The sequence below is a fragment of the Suillus plorans genome (genome assembly GCF_016647745.1).
Source record: "Suillus plorans strain S12 chromosome Unknown HD556scaffold_65, whole genome shotgun sequence".
Classification (NCBI taxonomy): Eukaryota; Fungi; Basidiomycota; class Agaricomycetes; order Boletales; family Suillaceae; genus Suillus; species Suillus plorans.
The window spans coordinates 29,307-44,303 of NW_024537449.1; the positions used below are offsets into that span (position 1 = coordinate 29,307).

General features: G+C 46.6%; 3 protein-coding genes across 3 annotated transcripts; all 3 read right to left on the reverse strand.

Moving 5' to 3' along the window:
- Positions 1 to 199: 199 nt before the first annotated feature.
- HD556DRAFT_1447565 (uncharacterized protein) lies at positions 200 to 592 on the reverse strand (the record flags this gene model as incomplete). Its single annotated transcript, XM_041307297.1, has 1 exon — positions 200 to 592. One exon carries the CDS (start codon positions 590 to 592, stop codon positions 200 to 202), a length of 393 nt encoding a protein of 130 aa, XP_041155900.1.
- A 6,616-nt stretch (positions 593 to 7,208) lies between these two features.
- On the reverse strand, positions 7,209 to 7,768 carry HD556DRAFT_1205611 (uncharacterized protein; the record flags this gene model as incomplete). The annotated part of the gene is made up of 3 exons (XM_041296468.1): positions 7,209 to 7,421; positions 7,466 to 7,589; positions 7,638 to 7,768. Coding segments are annotated over 3 exons (468 nt in total), but the record flags the coding sequence as incomplete, so codon positions are not given.
- Positions 7,769 to 14,419: 6,651 nt separating this feature from the next.
- HD556DRAFT_1447571 (uncharacterized protein) lies at positions 14,420 to 14,861 on the reverse strand (the record flags this gene model as incomplete). Its single annotated transcript, XM_041307298.1, has 2 exons — positions 14,420 to 14,540; positions 14,605 to 14,861. The coding sequence occupies 2 exons, from the start codon at positions 14,859 to 14,861 to the stop codon at positions 14,420 to 14,422; spliced, it is 378 nt and encodes a 125-aa protein (XP_041155902.1).
- Between the last annotated feature and the right edge of the window lie 136 nt (positions 14,862 to 14,997).

The following is a 14,997-nucleotide window of genomic DNA, read 5'->3' on the forward strand; positions in this document are numbered from 1 at the left end:
TCTGCTATGACATTATCTATCCCATGTGTAGTATACTGTAGAGTTATGACCGTAACTTCGTCACGCGTCCCACCCCACAACGAATCGAACCTATTTGATGTGACGGTCACACTAAATTTCAGGGAGCGAAGCTATTTTGTGACACGCGGTAAAACAGGTAAAATTGCTAACAAAAAAACCAAAAATCGCTATGGACGAGTTATTTGTGCGACCAAAAAGGGAATGCTGCGTGAATAATGGAATGGCACCCATCAAACCATGCTTGTCCGAACAGTTGTTGAAGCTCTGATGAGAGTGCAAGGGATGGGATAGGACATGATAAAAAGTCCTTAGGAAGCTCGGAATCAAGTAAAGCTGGTTTTTTTGAGAAAAATGTGGGGGCCGATCCTTTATCGACATCGTCGAATGCGAGGTTGATGGGAAGGTTGAGCAATGTGTCCACAGGGAGATCTCGGGAAGGGATGGAAATGCGAATCCATGGTGGCATAGATTGAAGGCGCTTGATCTCATTCTGGATGAATTTTGGGGGACCTGTCTGAGGAAACGAGCGGCCGCATGAGATCCATTCTGACGGGTCAAAGCTGATAGACATGCTGAGGAAAGGTCAAACTCACATGGGATGCAGCTGTCTGTCTTTCTTATCCATCGGAAAAATGCCCACGTCAAACGGCCCAAGGAAACGACCTGAGGATCTTGGTCAATGTCACCACTAAAAGGTAGAGGGAAGGTGGTTTCACCGAGTCGGGTTGGCGAATCCATGTCGGTCGGGACGAAGCTAATTTGGGTGTGTCACACGTTGCAAGGCCCAACGAAGCTGCGAAGCTAAGTGTGACATGGTCACACCCAAAAGGGCGCGAAGCTACGGTCGTAACTCTACAGTATCATTGAGTAATATAATTAAAGTGCACCATAACCCTCTCGTGCAAGCACATCATCGTCAAGCTCCTCATCTGAATCAGCCTCTACTCTATCGTCTAGGTCTTCCTCATCTTCCTTGTCTTCCTCGCCGTCTTCCTCGCCGTCTTCCTTGCCGTCTTCCTCGCCATCCTCCTCGCCATCCTCCTCGCCGTCTTCCTCGCCATCCTCCCTAACATCCATCTCAACATCATCCAATTCTTCATCATCAGTGGGGGAATTTGCAGGGGCTCCGTCACTCTGCAAGAAGTTGTCCCATTCCCGTGTGACCTTATGACCAACACCTCCACCGCGAAACCGCATGAACATATCTTGGTCTACAAACCTTGTACAGTAGTTAGAATTGCGAATAGTATAGAAGAAAAGTAGGACATACATATTGACATAGTGATACCGCCAGTCTTCATCACCATCTTCTTCGCGACGGACAAATGAGGGTCCCATGTAGTGATCTGTATGCCCATGTGCGAAGGCAGGAATGAGATGCACCCCACGAATCACTTGATCAGGGTCAAGGAATCCAAAACACACGGGATCATCGCCTTTGAAGAATCCAAGCTGGTGCAAACACTTTGCAGACCAGCCACCCTTGAACGTAGTATCACGCCCAAACCAATGTATGAAAAGTACGTGCATGCGCAGTGGTTTTGATGTAGCTGTATTCTCACCGCCATAATACCAAACGTCCAAGTGAAAAATTCGGACAACTCGTGCATACCAGTATGGATGGCGTTTGTCATCTTCTTCGTGCGACAGGACCATAATATCAGCACAAGTCCGAGGGTTAATCGTATCTTGCTCCCTTCGAAGGTCATACGTAGTATAGTTCACCTGTAGCACACCATGTTCGTGCAGTTGGTTGTTTGCAAATATGACCTGGTCCCGATCTTCATCAGTAAATTCGTGTTCATCACCTGAGTATTCGATCCCTCGAAGGCGGCCTAGAATATGGTCTTTTAAACGTGGAATAAAATTCTACCTCACAGTAGATTAGAAATGATATTAGCACAATAAGCGCACATACCTGCGTCGCTGGGTCATTGTCAAGTTCACTCAGCCATGCAGTGAGGTCATACGATGCCTTCAGGTAGTGTGATATATGATAATGATCAAAGGGCGAAGTGCATTGACGTTTCTTATTATGCCGACCAGCTGCTTCTGCCAGCTGCTTGCGTCGTTTCAGGATCTTCTTCATAAGTCGGTGTTGTGCCTCCTGACGAGCCATATGTTTTGCTGTGGTTTTCTTGCTCTTCGGAGTCCTAGGGTACCAACGCTTAAGTGATCAATGCTCCAGTTCGCCCTACCAGTGTGTGTAAGCATGTAAAGCCTAGATATTTCTTAAAAAAATGTACTGGCTGAGTAGAAAAATTATCAGTGGTTCCCATGTGCCGTATCGTATTAGGATAGTCTCCAAGTGCGTGATACTTATAGGTCTCAAGGTTGAGCTTCTTCAACTTTGGCCCAATGGCCGCTGAATCCGTGGCCTTTTTCTTCCCATCCCTAACAGTCTGCTGACTCGCCAAGGCTGCAGCTCGTCGTCCACGGGCAGCATATTCATGAGGGAGCTCAGTGGTGTGATAGTGCGCACATGTTGTTTTGGAAAACTTTCATACAGACTGACCCAAGACCACGGTCGCAGTGTCGAAAAAACCCAGGGTATCATCAGTATGCAATCGGAGCTTTGCATACCCATGCCATACGGCTAGGTCAAAGAGAAGGTCGAGGACGATCGAGTCATGCTCTTTGGGAAGAAGATCTTCGAATACAGGGAGGGCACACTGCATGATTATATTATAGCGTAATTTACAAATAGCCCATAAGACGTACCTGAAGGAGATCTTCAAAATCTCTTGCAGCAAGTTTCTTCATAGAGGACGCATTACTGTGGAAACACCGAATAGTGCCCTGTCCGAAAGTTGGAACCATGCAATACCTGGCAATATATCAGTCGGGCTGACGCTGTCAGTATACCATTACTTACTGTTTATTGAGGTCTTGAACGGAATTTCCTGCTGCTGCATGCAGAATTTGCATAAGGTGAGTAAAGATTGCTTTCCAAACCCCAATTTCGAACTCATGCAGGAGGTCCACGACAAACAGGACGAACAAGTTGAATCCAAACCTCGCGAGTTTCTCTGAGAACGCGTTCTAGTATATGATCAGGACAAGTTATAAGATTAGGTAGATGTACTTACTCGAGTAGGCACCATGGATTTATCGTTCAAAAGATTGTTCACCCAAGTACCAGAAACTGGAGCCCCGTTTTCGAATATGAGTGACCGAGCCCTTGCAACACTATGACGTCGTGAATGGTCATCGACGTGCTGCAACTTGTCTCAGCGTCTCAAATCAGACTTCATTCCCATCTTTGGAACATCCGCCTTCTTCACCAGACAGCGCGGACATGGGCATTGACCCAGAAATTTGATACTCGCAAGTAGAATTCTAGAGAATAATGTCAGGGTAAATAACAAGGTTAAAAATGATACCTACTTTTCTGGATAGTCGGCTGAATAAGTGAAAAACCGAGGGAAAACTCGACGAGTGATGCCATCTGAACATTTGATGACAATACCGTGTTCATAAGCATCCATGAACTTGTCGTCCAGGAGGAGTGTCCAGATAGCGTGCATCAGCTCCCGCTTGCAGAAGGTATATGTCTGGTCTGTCGAGGGTTCCCCAAATATGCCAATATAGATTTCTTGGAAATCACTGGGGAGCTATCTCAAAATATTCAGCCCTAATGTTCAGCAGTAGCAGATGAGACAATGTACAGTTGGTATATAGGCGACATGGTGACATGCACCAGATGTTGGCTTTCCTCTAGTATATTTAGACTGATTCCCAAAAAATAAATAAAACGGCCACATTGAAGCGTCCCCAAAATTAGTTAGATGAGTCGCATCGGACCAAAACATGAGGGAGGCGACCACATGTTCAAGACCATCGTCAGGTTCACGCGGCAACTTATTAATCTCCTCGTACGCTTCGAGCATGGCAGGGGAGCTGTGAGCTTCTGAGAAGACCTGGACGGTCTTTTCCTCTGAGATCTTCCAGTACTGAGTGAAAGGCGTCATATTGAAGGTCTGCGAGATATTGTCCTCAAAAACGGCTGTGATAATGTCAATGAGTGAGCGGTGGTATACTCCAGGTATCTCCAACTCAGGAGCATCCTCCTCTGATGCCCATTTCTGCTTCTCCTTTGGTAGACGAATCCTGACTGTGGATTCGCACCAACCATATTCCTCCTGGAAAGGATTGGACTTGTCGTCCAAATATCTATTGAGCAGCTTCGACTCACGGGTATGCATGATTCCAACTGCGTCTTTCTGGCAGAAGAGAGGGTCATCGAGAAATGTACCAAGGCGATCAAAGTGCGCGGCCGAGTTCAGACCTGTCCCAGAATACTGCCATGCCATCAAAAGTCCGCACGTTGGATTGGTGAATGCATCGAACAATTCATCCATCCCTACATCTGTGGACGGAAGTCCAGCAAGAATCTTCGTGCACTTTGAGCCTGGTTGACCGCAGTCAAGAGTAGGGGCATCCGTCACAGTGTTAAGAGTGGTGCCGTCTGTGGGAACCAGTGTGGGATGGGTGGGATAGATACGATATAGGCCCATGTTGTCGGGTTTGGTCTCGAAAGGCACAAGGGTGGGTTCTAGGCTAGGGGTGGGGCTGGGTGACCGAGGGCGAGTGACAGCACTGTTGACCTCTGTATGTGAGGCCAATGCTGCAGTCTGAGGCTGCTCACCACACTGCTGGCGACTGGTGCCTGGCATATGAGCAAGATGTGTTGCTGAACCAGGAAGGTAATCGACATAGCGGCGTGGCATTCGGATTGTGCGCCCAGAGCGTTGTGAGACAACTGGACGGGGTGGCAGGTCTGTAACCTGAAATTGTATCAAGATCAACGAGACATTACAATGTAATTCACTAAAAGAAAACACTCACATTATCTTCAGGGAGTGGAACATTGTCGCCAGCTATGTGTGACGGTCCAGCAACATCATTATCCTGCTGCTACAATGTTTTATGAATATTATGAGAGGCTATAAATGAAATACTCACGGGCATGTCATCATCAGGCGGGTCAACCCAGCCATCATTGCAGATATGCTGGATTCCGTCCTGAACAATCTCATCTGAGTCTTCAATACGAGGCCTCTTCTTGCTGTGCTTATCCGACCTGCGCTTTTTTGGCTTTTGATAGATAGAGTCGGTCAGCTTAACAGACATATTATGCCCACACTGTGCAGCATGCGACGACAGCTGCCTTGTTGATTTGAACTGCCTCCCACAACCGAGGCACGTTGGACGGCCTGACATAGTTAACAAGATACAACACAGTGAGGAAAGTGATAAGTTACCTGGTCGCAACGCATCTGAAGTCTTTCATCACCAAAACTGTCCAACGTATATATAACTTTATATACACATGTAAACACTGTAACACACTGTAACGACTGTGCCTAGTATCTATAACAGCGCCTAGAATACATACCAATATACCGAATCGATTTTTATGATATGGTCACAGCCATGTTCCAGATCGCATGATATACCTGCTGCCATGTTCCAGAACGCTGTATGGCTGCATTGTCTTATATTTAGTTATAACATCAAATCACAATGATATTCCATGATAACCACATATTATTGAGCTATATGAATACATGCGATACAGTGGGATATAATCTAATGTACTAGTGGTAACTGCGTACCGATCGTCTGGACATGAGCACTGAATTTGAAAATGGCGATCAAGAGCATATGCGTGATGTCATTGAAGACTGCAGCGAAAAACGAAGTCTATGAGAGGATGCATATTAGTCCGTGAATAAAGCACACAAGCAGATGGGTCAGCGTGGTGGTATGAATGTGAATGCAAAGGAAGACGGGAAAATGATGCGGTAGCTAGAACGTGAAGTGAGTGAAGGTCATAAGTATCAAACGGACTGCGAGAGTAATGCGACTTACCTTGAACAAACTATTTCCTTGACTTGCGTTTCGAAGCCTTCTTGGGTGGGACAGCAACACCGCTCTTTCTGAGTTGTTTGCGCTTAGTAGGCCGAACCTCCTCCTCCTCCTCCTCCTCCTCCTCTTCCGTCAGAGGGCTGTCGTCATCGAAAGTGGCCACATTGGGTGCGGAAGCTTTCTGCTTGCGTGAGTTGACAGGAGGATCGGGGGCAGGGGGTGGTGCAGGTATGACCGTCTCCTCGTGCGAGTTGACAGGAGGATCAGGGGCAGGGGGTGGTGCAGGTAAGACCATCTCCTCGTGCGAGTTGACAGGAGGATCGGGGGCAGGGGGTGGTGCAGGCAAGACCGTCTCCTCATGCGAGTTGACAGGAGGATCTGGGGCAGGGGGTGGTGCAGGCAAGACCGTCTCCTTGTGTGAGTTGACAGGAGGAAGTGACAGAGGATTAGCTAGTGCTTGGCCTACAGGAGAATCTGGAGGGGGCAGCCTATCAGGAGTAGAGGACTTGCGATGCGACTCTTGTTGCTTATCGAGTACCAAAGACTGTGTAGACGTCGTGTCCGAGGATCCGGAAGCCCGTGCTGCACGTGCTGCAAGCTGCCGTTCTATGGCGATCATGTCGTCGTCCTCCGAACACTCGACATTTGCAGAGTGACTAAGTCTGGCACCGTTTTCACTGCCAAACAATATCCTGGATCCATGTTAGATAAGAGAATAGTGTAGAAAATTACTTACTTGTTATAATGTCCTAGCAGGGAGTCGACCCACTCCCCATCTATCCTCCCCCGAATTAAGTTAACTATTCTGGTATAAAAGTCAGTATAATAAAATAAGGCGTCCCGATCTTTCCATTTATCGAGCGAACTGATTGCGAAGCGAGCCTGTACAGTACAGACTAAGTAAGTGAAGTCCATGTCAAAAACAAACACTTACCTGAACCGCAGCATATGCGATATGCTCGGCCTCCACTCCTGCCATCCCATGGAGTTTCGCATTGCAAGCATGTGTGCCATTGGAGACGCCGGCCTTGAGTGCAGATGATGGAGATGTAAATACGTGTTTAGTAACCTGTATATATTAGAGTCGTCCGATATAATTGAATAAAAAAAATGTACTCGCTCCAAAAGATATCCACGAAAAAGCCCTTCAAGTATATCTTCGGAGTCGAAGTCTTCGCCCGCAATGTCGCCTGGATAGAGATAAGCGGGCCACAAGGCAGCGGTTACCTTCAATGACCCGCTATCGAATTTTGTCTTCATCCTGTAGTGCCTACCGTTAATACAACTGATTAAAAAAAAAATAGAACATACCCGTGCGGATCCTTGATGTAGTCGGTCAGATATTTAGCCGGACAAAGCATTTTGCCCAGCTGGACGTGGTTGAATCCCATTTGGGCACGACTCTTGCTGTTGTCAGTGATTGGAGGGCGGACAACGTCTTTGTCGGGGTTTGGGGCTGCGTATGAGCCCATGCGTGACCTGAGGCGACTTGCATCCTCAGAGCGCGTATGATTTATCATATTTTGCATCTGTAAATAGTTAGCTCTGATTAGTACAATTGAAAGTTACGCACCTCGCCGATGAGTTGCGTGAGCTCCTCGCGTTTTTTCCTCCGGCCAATCAGAGTCTCGAGATAAGGAGCGTGTCCCATGACGTATTCGAACGTCCGCTTGTACCGCGCACGCGTAAGTTCATCACTAAAAACAATATTAGTGCGCATATATGCGGTCATATACTATACATACCAGTCATCCAGAATCTTCTTCCGAGCAGCCTTGATTTGCTCTTCTTCCGTTTCATCTCCATCCTCGGCGGCTTCTTCCTGCTCTAAAAGTAGACATACCTGGATCATCTGCTTGAGATCGCAGAACATGTCTAGGTCGCGTGGGATCCAGCGTGCAACGTGGATACACTGCTCCCGCGGCGTAAGTAATTTATTACGCGATCTTCTAGAATCTCGTCAATCTGAAATGTAGATGAATAAAAAATCTCTCACCTTTTTGGCTTTTCATTCTTCTTATTGATCGTTACAGGGCTATGTCTCCTATATGGTGCAGGTGAGTTCTAATCCGAACAACTGGCAGCATCACTCACCTGGCCTTTTTGGACTTACGTCCGCCCTTGTCAGACGATTTGGACGCGTCCCTTCCGCGTTTGCTAGGTACCCGAGGGGGTGGTGTGCTAGGAGGAGTACTGATTCTGGAATCTTCGGAGCTCGTAGATGAAGAGCTAGATCCCGAAGATCCAGATGAGGAAGCGGATGAAATCGAGTCAGAGCGTTTGCGCCGAGCCATGGTGTTGGTGAGAGAAAGAGAGATAAGATTGCGCGATATTCAACGTGTTATTGATACGTGTTATTGATAACTGTTTGTTTAGATAGATCTATTAATAACATATTAGATTCATATGATGCGACACACAATACAAAGTAACATTTGAGCAAGGTCTCGTAATATACATGTAGTACACTAAAAAAAATGAGATGTTACACGCTCTCCTCATCTGAGGAGTCCAAGTCTGGCGTTTCAGTTCTTGCCTTGACATAATAACTCCACGGCGCAGTGGGATTTGCAGGATCGGGATTGGGGTTCCCAGTGCGCCTGGTGAGAAGGTCGCAAGGAGACGCAACAACTGGCCTTGAGAAAGGTCACTGAGTTAAAATTCCAAATGAAATACTGACAACTTACTGAAATTCTGGATTGATTGCAGCGAGATTTTCATCCTCTGTGTCTTCGGTTTTCATCTCCGCATCATTCCCACCCTCCTCCACATCTTCAGTTTCCAGCTCCGAGGCACCAGAATCCATCTCAGGTTCCGTGTCAGAATCTGTGACCTGTTGACGTATGCGAAAGACTATTTTCTAAGACAATCATTAGATTAGTTTTCAAATGAAAAAAAAAAATACCTTAGGACCCGGAGAATCTAGATTGAGATTAAAGCAGTAAGTATTGTCTAAGGAGACTGCATTCTGGATATCAACAAATATGACATCCCCAAAGACGTTTACCACAGATGTCCAGGCGTCGTCGGCAGTGACGTTAGACATTGATATTAATGTTGGATAAAGATAGCAACCGATGCAAAAACTTCACACAATCAGCCGGGAGAACCCGGTGGAGACTGAATTTGAAAATCAACCATGATCGTATGTTATATGTTATATGTTATTACTTATGATCACATGCCCTTACTTTTGATCGTATGTTGATCAGGTAAATCTCAAACTTAGGAAACTCTTGGGCTAACTTCATATGCATAGGTCCCACCTCTTCCCCGGTGTAATTATCCCGGGGAGGATTCACATGCCACTCTGATGTGGAATTCCGGTGATTCTCTCTCTTGAGACTTGAGGTGCGTTCTGTCAATTTTGGATATGTAGTGCGTCTTTCTAGCTACTCGTACACTCTTTTTAATTCAAATATACACGGTTTTATATATCCTTGCCTGACTCTTAAGTTCTGAAACATTTCCCGGTCCTGGCACCCCATGGCCCGCAATCATCTCAGCTGTTTAGCTTGTGATTCAACATTTAGTTCACGCAAACAGTTATCGGCCCATACAAGCCAATGCGCATACGATTTCTCCCTTACTGATCAAATTTTCAGTCGGAAACGCAAGTCGGAGAAGAAGAAGAAAAGAAAAGAAAAGAGAGCGCGTCATGACAAGTCTCCCGATCGCATTCCTGAAGAGGTTGTAGTTCCCGATCAGCAAGATATTCAAGATGACATGTATATCGATCAGGAAGACAATGTATGTATTGATTTGATTTATCAAGTGGGATCGTGCTAACTACATGTTTGCTAGATTGAAATGGGGCGTGTACCATCTCCCTCACCCCAACCTATTGTCTCGCAGCGCTCTGGATGCAGAATCCGCATGCCCGCTCGCTTCGCAGACTTTCTGCCAGGGTCTGCAACTCACCTTGCCCATATGCCGCTCTCCGACCGTCAGCAACGTGTACATCACAATGATGTCATCGCGGATCAACATATGGACCCCCTGCCTCGTACTCCATCCCCACAGCAATCAGAGCATGATGACCCACCCCTTTTTATTCCCTTTGAGACTGAACCTAACGAAGCAGGGCTCTACCGAATTTACCCTACCCGCCCCAGTGTACACCCCACTGAAAATACCCTTGAAAGTGTTACCGATGCTCCGACACTTGCTGGAGGTGACCGGATTCCCAGCTCCAGTCGGATCACTGAGGGCTTGTCATCTAAGGAGATCAGTCAAGACGATCTCTACACAGCTTTCTCAAACCCCACTTCCGGCCTACTCATGGCCTATCATTACTCCGGGACCGGCCAGCAGTCCATCACAGAGCTACAACGACTTACCACTTTCATTGGTGATCCGCTATTCAATCATAGTGATGCTCTTTCATTTTCCCATAAACGGGAATCAAAGAACATTGATTTATATTTGCAGGATAAGTCCAATCCGTTCCGCGAGGAATTTGGCTGGCGCCGATCTGCCGTCAAGATCAGGCTGCCCAAAGAGGGTAAAAAGTGGAATACCGAGACTGAGGCCCCAGAGCTCGAAATCCCCGGAGTCTATCACCGCTCGATCACTGACATCATTGAGTCTGTTTTCCAGGACGACGTCGCAATAAATTTCAATATGACGCCCTATCGCGAGTTCTGGAAATCTCCGAACGGTCGCGACGTCGAGGTCTTCTCAGAAGCCTACTCTAGCGCCGAAATGGTGGAGACATATGCAGAGATCAATGATCTGCCTCGTGAAGCCGGAGAGGATCTCGAACGTGTCATTGCATCGCTTATGCTCTGGTCCGATGCTACCCATCTGGCGAATTTTGGTGACACTTCACTCTGGCCGTTCTATTTGTATTTCGGCAACCAATCAAAGTACACCCGGGGCAAACCAACTGCCTCTGCATGTCACCACGTCGCATACATTCCTTCAGTAAGTTCCTGATTTATATCTACAAATACACCTAACTCTAAACCGATCTTCAGTTGCCCGAAGATCTACAAGATCAGTACATGTTTATTTTTGGCGAGCCTTCAACTAGCCAGGTCTTCACGCATTGCAAACACGAGTTGATGCAGGCTATATGGGATCTACTGCTGGATGACAAGTTTATGCATGCCTATCAGTACGGTATAGTAATAAAATGTAGCGATGGGATCACTCGTAGAGTGTTCCCTAGGTTTTTCACATACTCAGCCGACTATCCCGAGAAGTGAGTACATTAATTCATTCTCGAACACTTATATATTACTAATGCTTCTTAGAGTTATTCTTACAGGCATCAAAAATCTCGGACAATGCGCTTGTCCACGCTGTCTCACAGAGAAGAACGAGATTCCTTTGATGGGATCGAAGGTAGATATGAAACGTCGGATCAGGCGCATGCGAAAGGATGACAGGATACACCTCCGAGAAGTTGATGATGCCCGGGCACTCATTTTTCAGTTGGGTGTGCCTGTTGATGGGACACGTGTCAAGAATATTCTCAATGACGAGTCATTGGTACCAACTCGAGTAAGTCTGTTATATTGCTTCACTGTCTAATAACTAATGATGTGTATAGAACTCATTTTCTGTAAAGTTGTCACCTTACGGATTCAACCGTTTTCGAATGTTCGTGGTCGATGAACTTCATGAATTCAAACTCGGTGTGTGGAAGGCGAATTTCACTCATTTAATGCGCATTTTACATGCAGCTGGTGGAGATTCCGTCCAGAAGCTCAATAAGAGGTGTGTATTTTCAAATTTTCATTACGTCTACTGATAGATCTTAATAGATATCGTGCTACGCCAACCTTTGGTAGGGGAACCATACGAAAGTTTAATTCAAATGCGTCGTCGATGAAATACTTAGCTGCAAGGGACTTTGAGGATCTTCTGCAGGTAAGTATCGGTCCCAAATTCCTTGATATAGTTGTTGATGATCTGGGTTTATTTATAGTGTGCGCTTCCTGTGTTCGAGGGCTTACTGCCAGATGACGACAATAAAATGGTTCTAGACCTTCTGTTCGATCTGGCAACTTGGCACGGGTTTGCAAAGTTGTGCATGCATACCGAGGACACTCTTAACTTCTTCAACAATGCCACAGCTGTTCTGGGCCAGACGATACAAAGATTTGCCCGTACAACATGTGAGCGCTACTATACGACAGAGCTACCTCATGAATATGCAACACGTGGACGACGGGAAGCTGCATTAGCCTCCAAGCTTCCAGAAGCAGACCTAAAAGGCAAGGGCAAGGCGGTTCTATCGGGTCCGAAGCACAAGAAACTCAATCTCAACACCTACAAGTATCACGTGTTGGGAGATTATCCCGATACAATCCGACAGTTTGGTACTACTGATAGCTTCAGCACGCAGCCAGTAAGTTTTCATTTGAATGCATATGTAGTATATATACTGATCATACTATTTGAATATGTACTAGGGTGAACTTCAGCATCGGCGCGTGAAGCGCTGGTATCCGAAAACACCCAAGGGCAAGCAGAACACCGTGTCAAGTATGACACGGATCGAGACTAGGGAAAGATTGCTGGGAAAGATTGTGAAGGCACGAGCTGCATTGACATCAAACGAAGGTGATGCCGTATCACAGCGCCGCCAACGCGATCGGACGTCACCAGCCGATCACTACCATATTTCTAAGTATGCTAGGACCTCACACAATCTCACAGAATGGCTAAGTGAACTGCCAGAGGATGATCAAGCAGTAGTGGTGCGTCTTTTTTATAATCTTTTAGAGTGATTTCATCTGATGGGAGGAATAGGACTTTATTCCAAGACTCAAAGATCATCTTCTTGCACGTCTTCATGGGATCGAGTACACTGGAGAAGAGCTTGAATTCACTGACGAAGAACAGTCCCAGATCATTATCGCTAATAACAAACTCCACGAGCACAGCATCCTCCGGATCAACTACACTACCTACGACTTACGGCGAGAGCAAGACTCACTCAACCCACGCACCCGTGCTGACATTATGGTTATGTCGCACGAGACCGATGACGCACGACACCCTTATTGTATGCGCGGATCATCCGGATCTTCCACATCGATGTTTGGGATCGCAATGATGCGTCCATGGAGAAACCGCATCGGATGGATTTCCTATTCGTGCGATGGTTTGGACGCGATGGAGATTACCAATCTGGGTGGTCTGCAAAATGGTTGCATCGCATTGGCTTTCTTGTTGGCGAAGATCCCGGCGCCTTCGGTTTCCTGGACCCTGATGTTATCATTCGAGGGATTCATCTTATTCCAGCTTTTCAATTTGGCAAGACTGATGAGTTGCTTCCTCATTCATTTGTCCGACGCGAGGCAGATTCAAATCAAGATTGGGTGTATTTCTATGTAAACATGTGAGTGCGCTGCGCCTATCGACTTCTACTTAATTGATCTATCTATTTATAGGTTCGTAGATAGAGATATGTTTATGCGGTACCGAGGGGGAGGTATCGGCCACAAGATAACTCGCGAATGGGATGAGTTCCTGCAAAGTGATGGGGCGCGGGTGGTAAAGGAGGAGGAAGACGGAGAGGAGGAAGAGGAAGAGGACGAGGAAGGGGAAACAGACGGAGATGGAGATGGAGACGGAGAGGAGGAAGAGGAAGGTGACAGTGACGGAGAGGAGGGAGAGGAAGGAGACGGAGAGGAAGAGGAAGAGGAGGAAGGAGATGGAGAGGAGGAGGAGGAGGACCCTGATAGGATAGAAGCAGACGAGGGAGAAGAGTTAGATGACAATTTCATGGCGGAAGAGGGCTACGGCGCTCTGTAGTATAATATACTATGTTTTCACATTTGATCCGTTGTGTGATCCATTGTGTGATCTGTTGTCGAGTCACCCATCTTAAATCTCATTATTAGGAGGCAGATTAAAATTTTCAAACGCACATATATTCATTTGTTACTGTAACGAGGTACATATAATAGTACTACCACCTTATAACTACAATATATGTCGCTGTCACTGTGGTTGAACTGTGTTAAGATTCGTGTGAGGGTCGTGACGTGTTTATAACGTGTAAGCTTCGTATGACGCATGCAAATATGCTTTGTAATACTCGGTCGATTTCAAAATTCCTAATCAGGTAGTGTCATGTGCTGTGACATTTGAGCGGTTTTGGTGATGTTATAGTCACCAAGACTCGGTGTCGACTGCTGCCGATTCTAATCCTTGAGCAAGATAAGCTCAAGAGTCGTGGGCTGATCCACTGCTCATGCGACCAGCGTGCCAAGCTCACCAAGCCACAAGTCACACTGCGACACCAAACATTTAGAAATTGATATTGAATATTGTAAAGCATACAGTACAAATAACATAATGGGTGCACTGGAAGTGGCATCTGTTAGACGCTGTTGTATCTTTCACATGGAGATTCTCATCAATCACCATGCTGATCAGGAGGGGAAGCGCCTGGTTGACGAGAGGGGTAAGAAGAGACCTACCAGGCTGGCTCACCTACAAAACGCCAGTCAACTTGAGTCATGGAATGGAGAAGGAAGATCCAAAAACTAAAACTCACCTCTGACACTTAGACAGGGAGGGGACCAGAACCATCCAGAATAGAGCCAAATGTGGGAATGACACAAGTGGAGTGGGGGATCCGGGGATAGCAAGCGTGATGTAAAAGTGGGCGTATATAGTCAATATCTCTGGTAGGTTAGGAGCGCCAAAATCAGAGTTGACCTAGAACAAAATAAGTGTCAAACTACTCACTTGAGTGTGTCAATGACGCTCTTGAACCCCGAAAATTGGAGTCTCAGAGGTTCGTCTCTCATGGTGAAACGTGAATGGTAAGGCTGCTTGCGGTCTTGCTTCCCATGACAAGCGAGGTGCATCCGGGTGTTGTGTGGCAAAGCATCGAGTGCACCTGCTCGTGTGGCGTCATCCCAGAGAGTGCAGTGGGGCAGTCGCAGAAACGAGCTTTCAGACGAGCTAGATTGTAAGAACAGATATAGATGTCCTCCAGGCATAGTTTATGCCGTCCATCTGCCTTCATTCGAAAGGGGTGCGCTGCATGGAGAGGAATAGAAGTGAAGGTTGCGGTTGGTTGGCAAAAATCACGTGACTTTTGAAAGTCAGCTGGAAAATGCCAGAAATGCAAAGAGA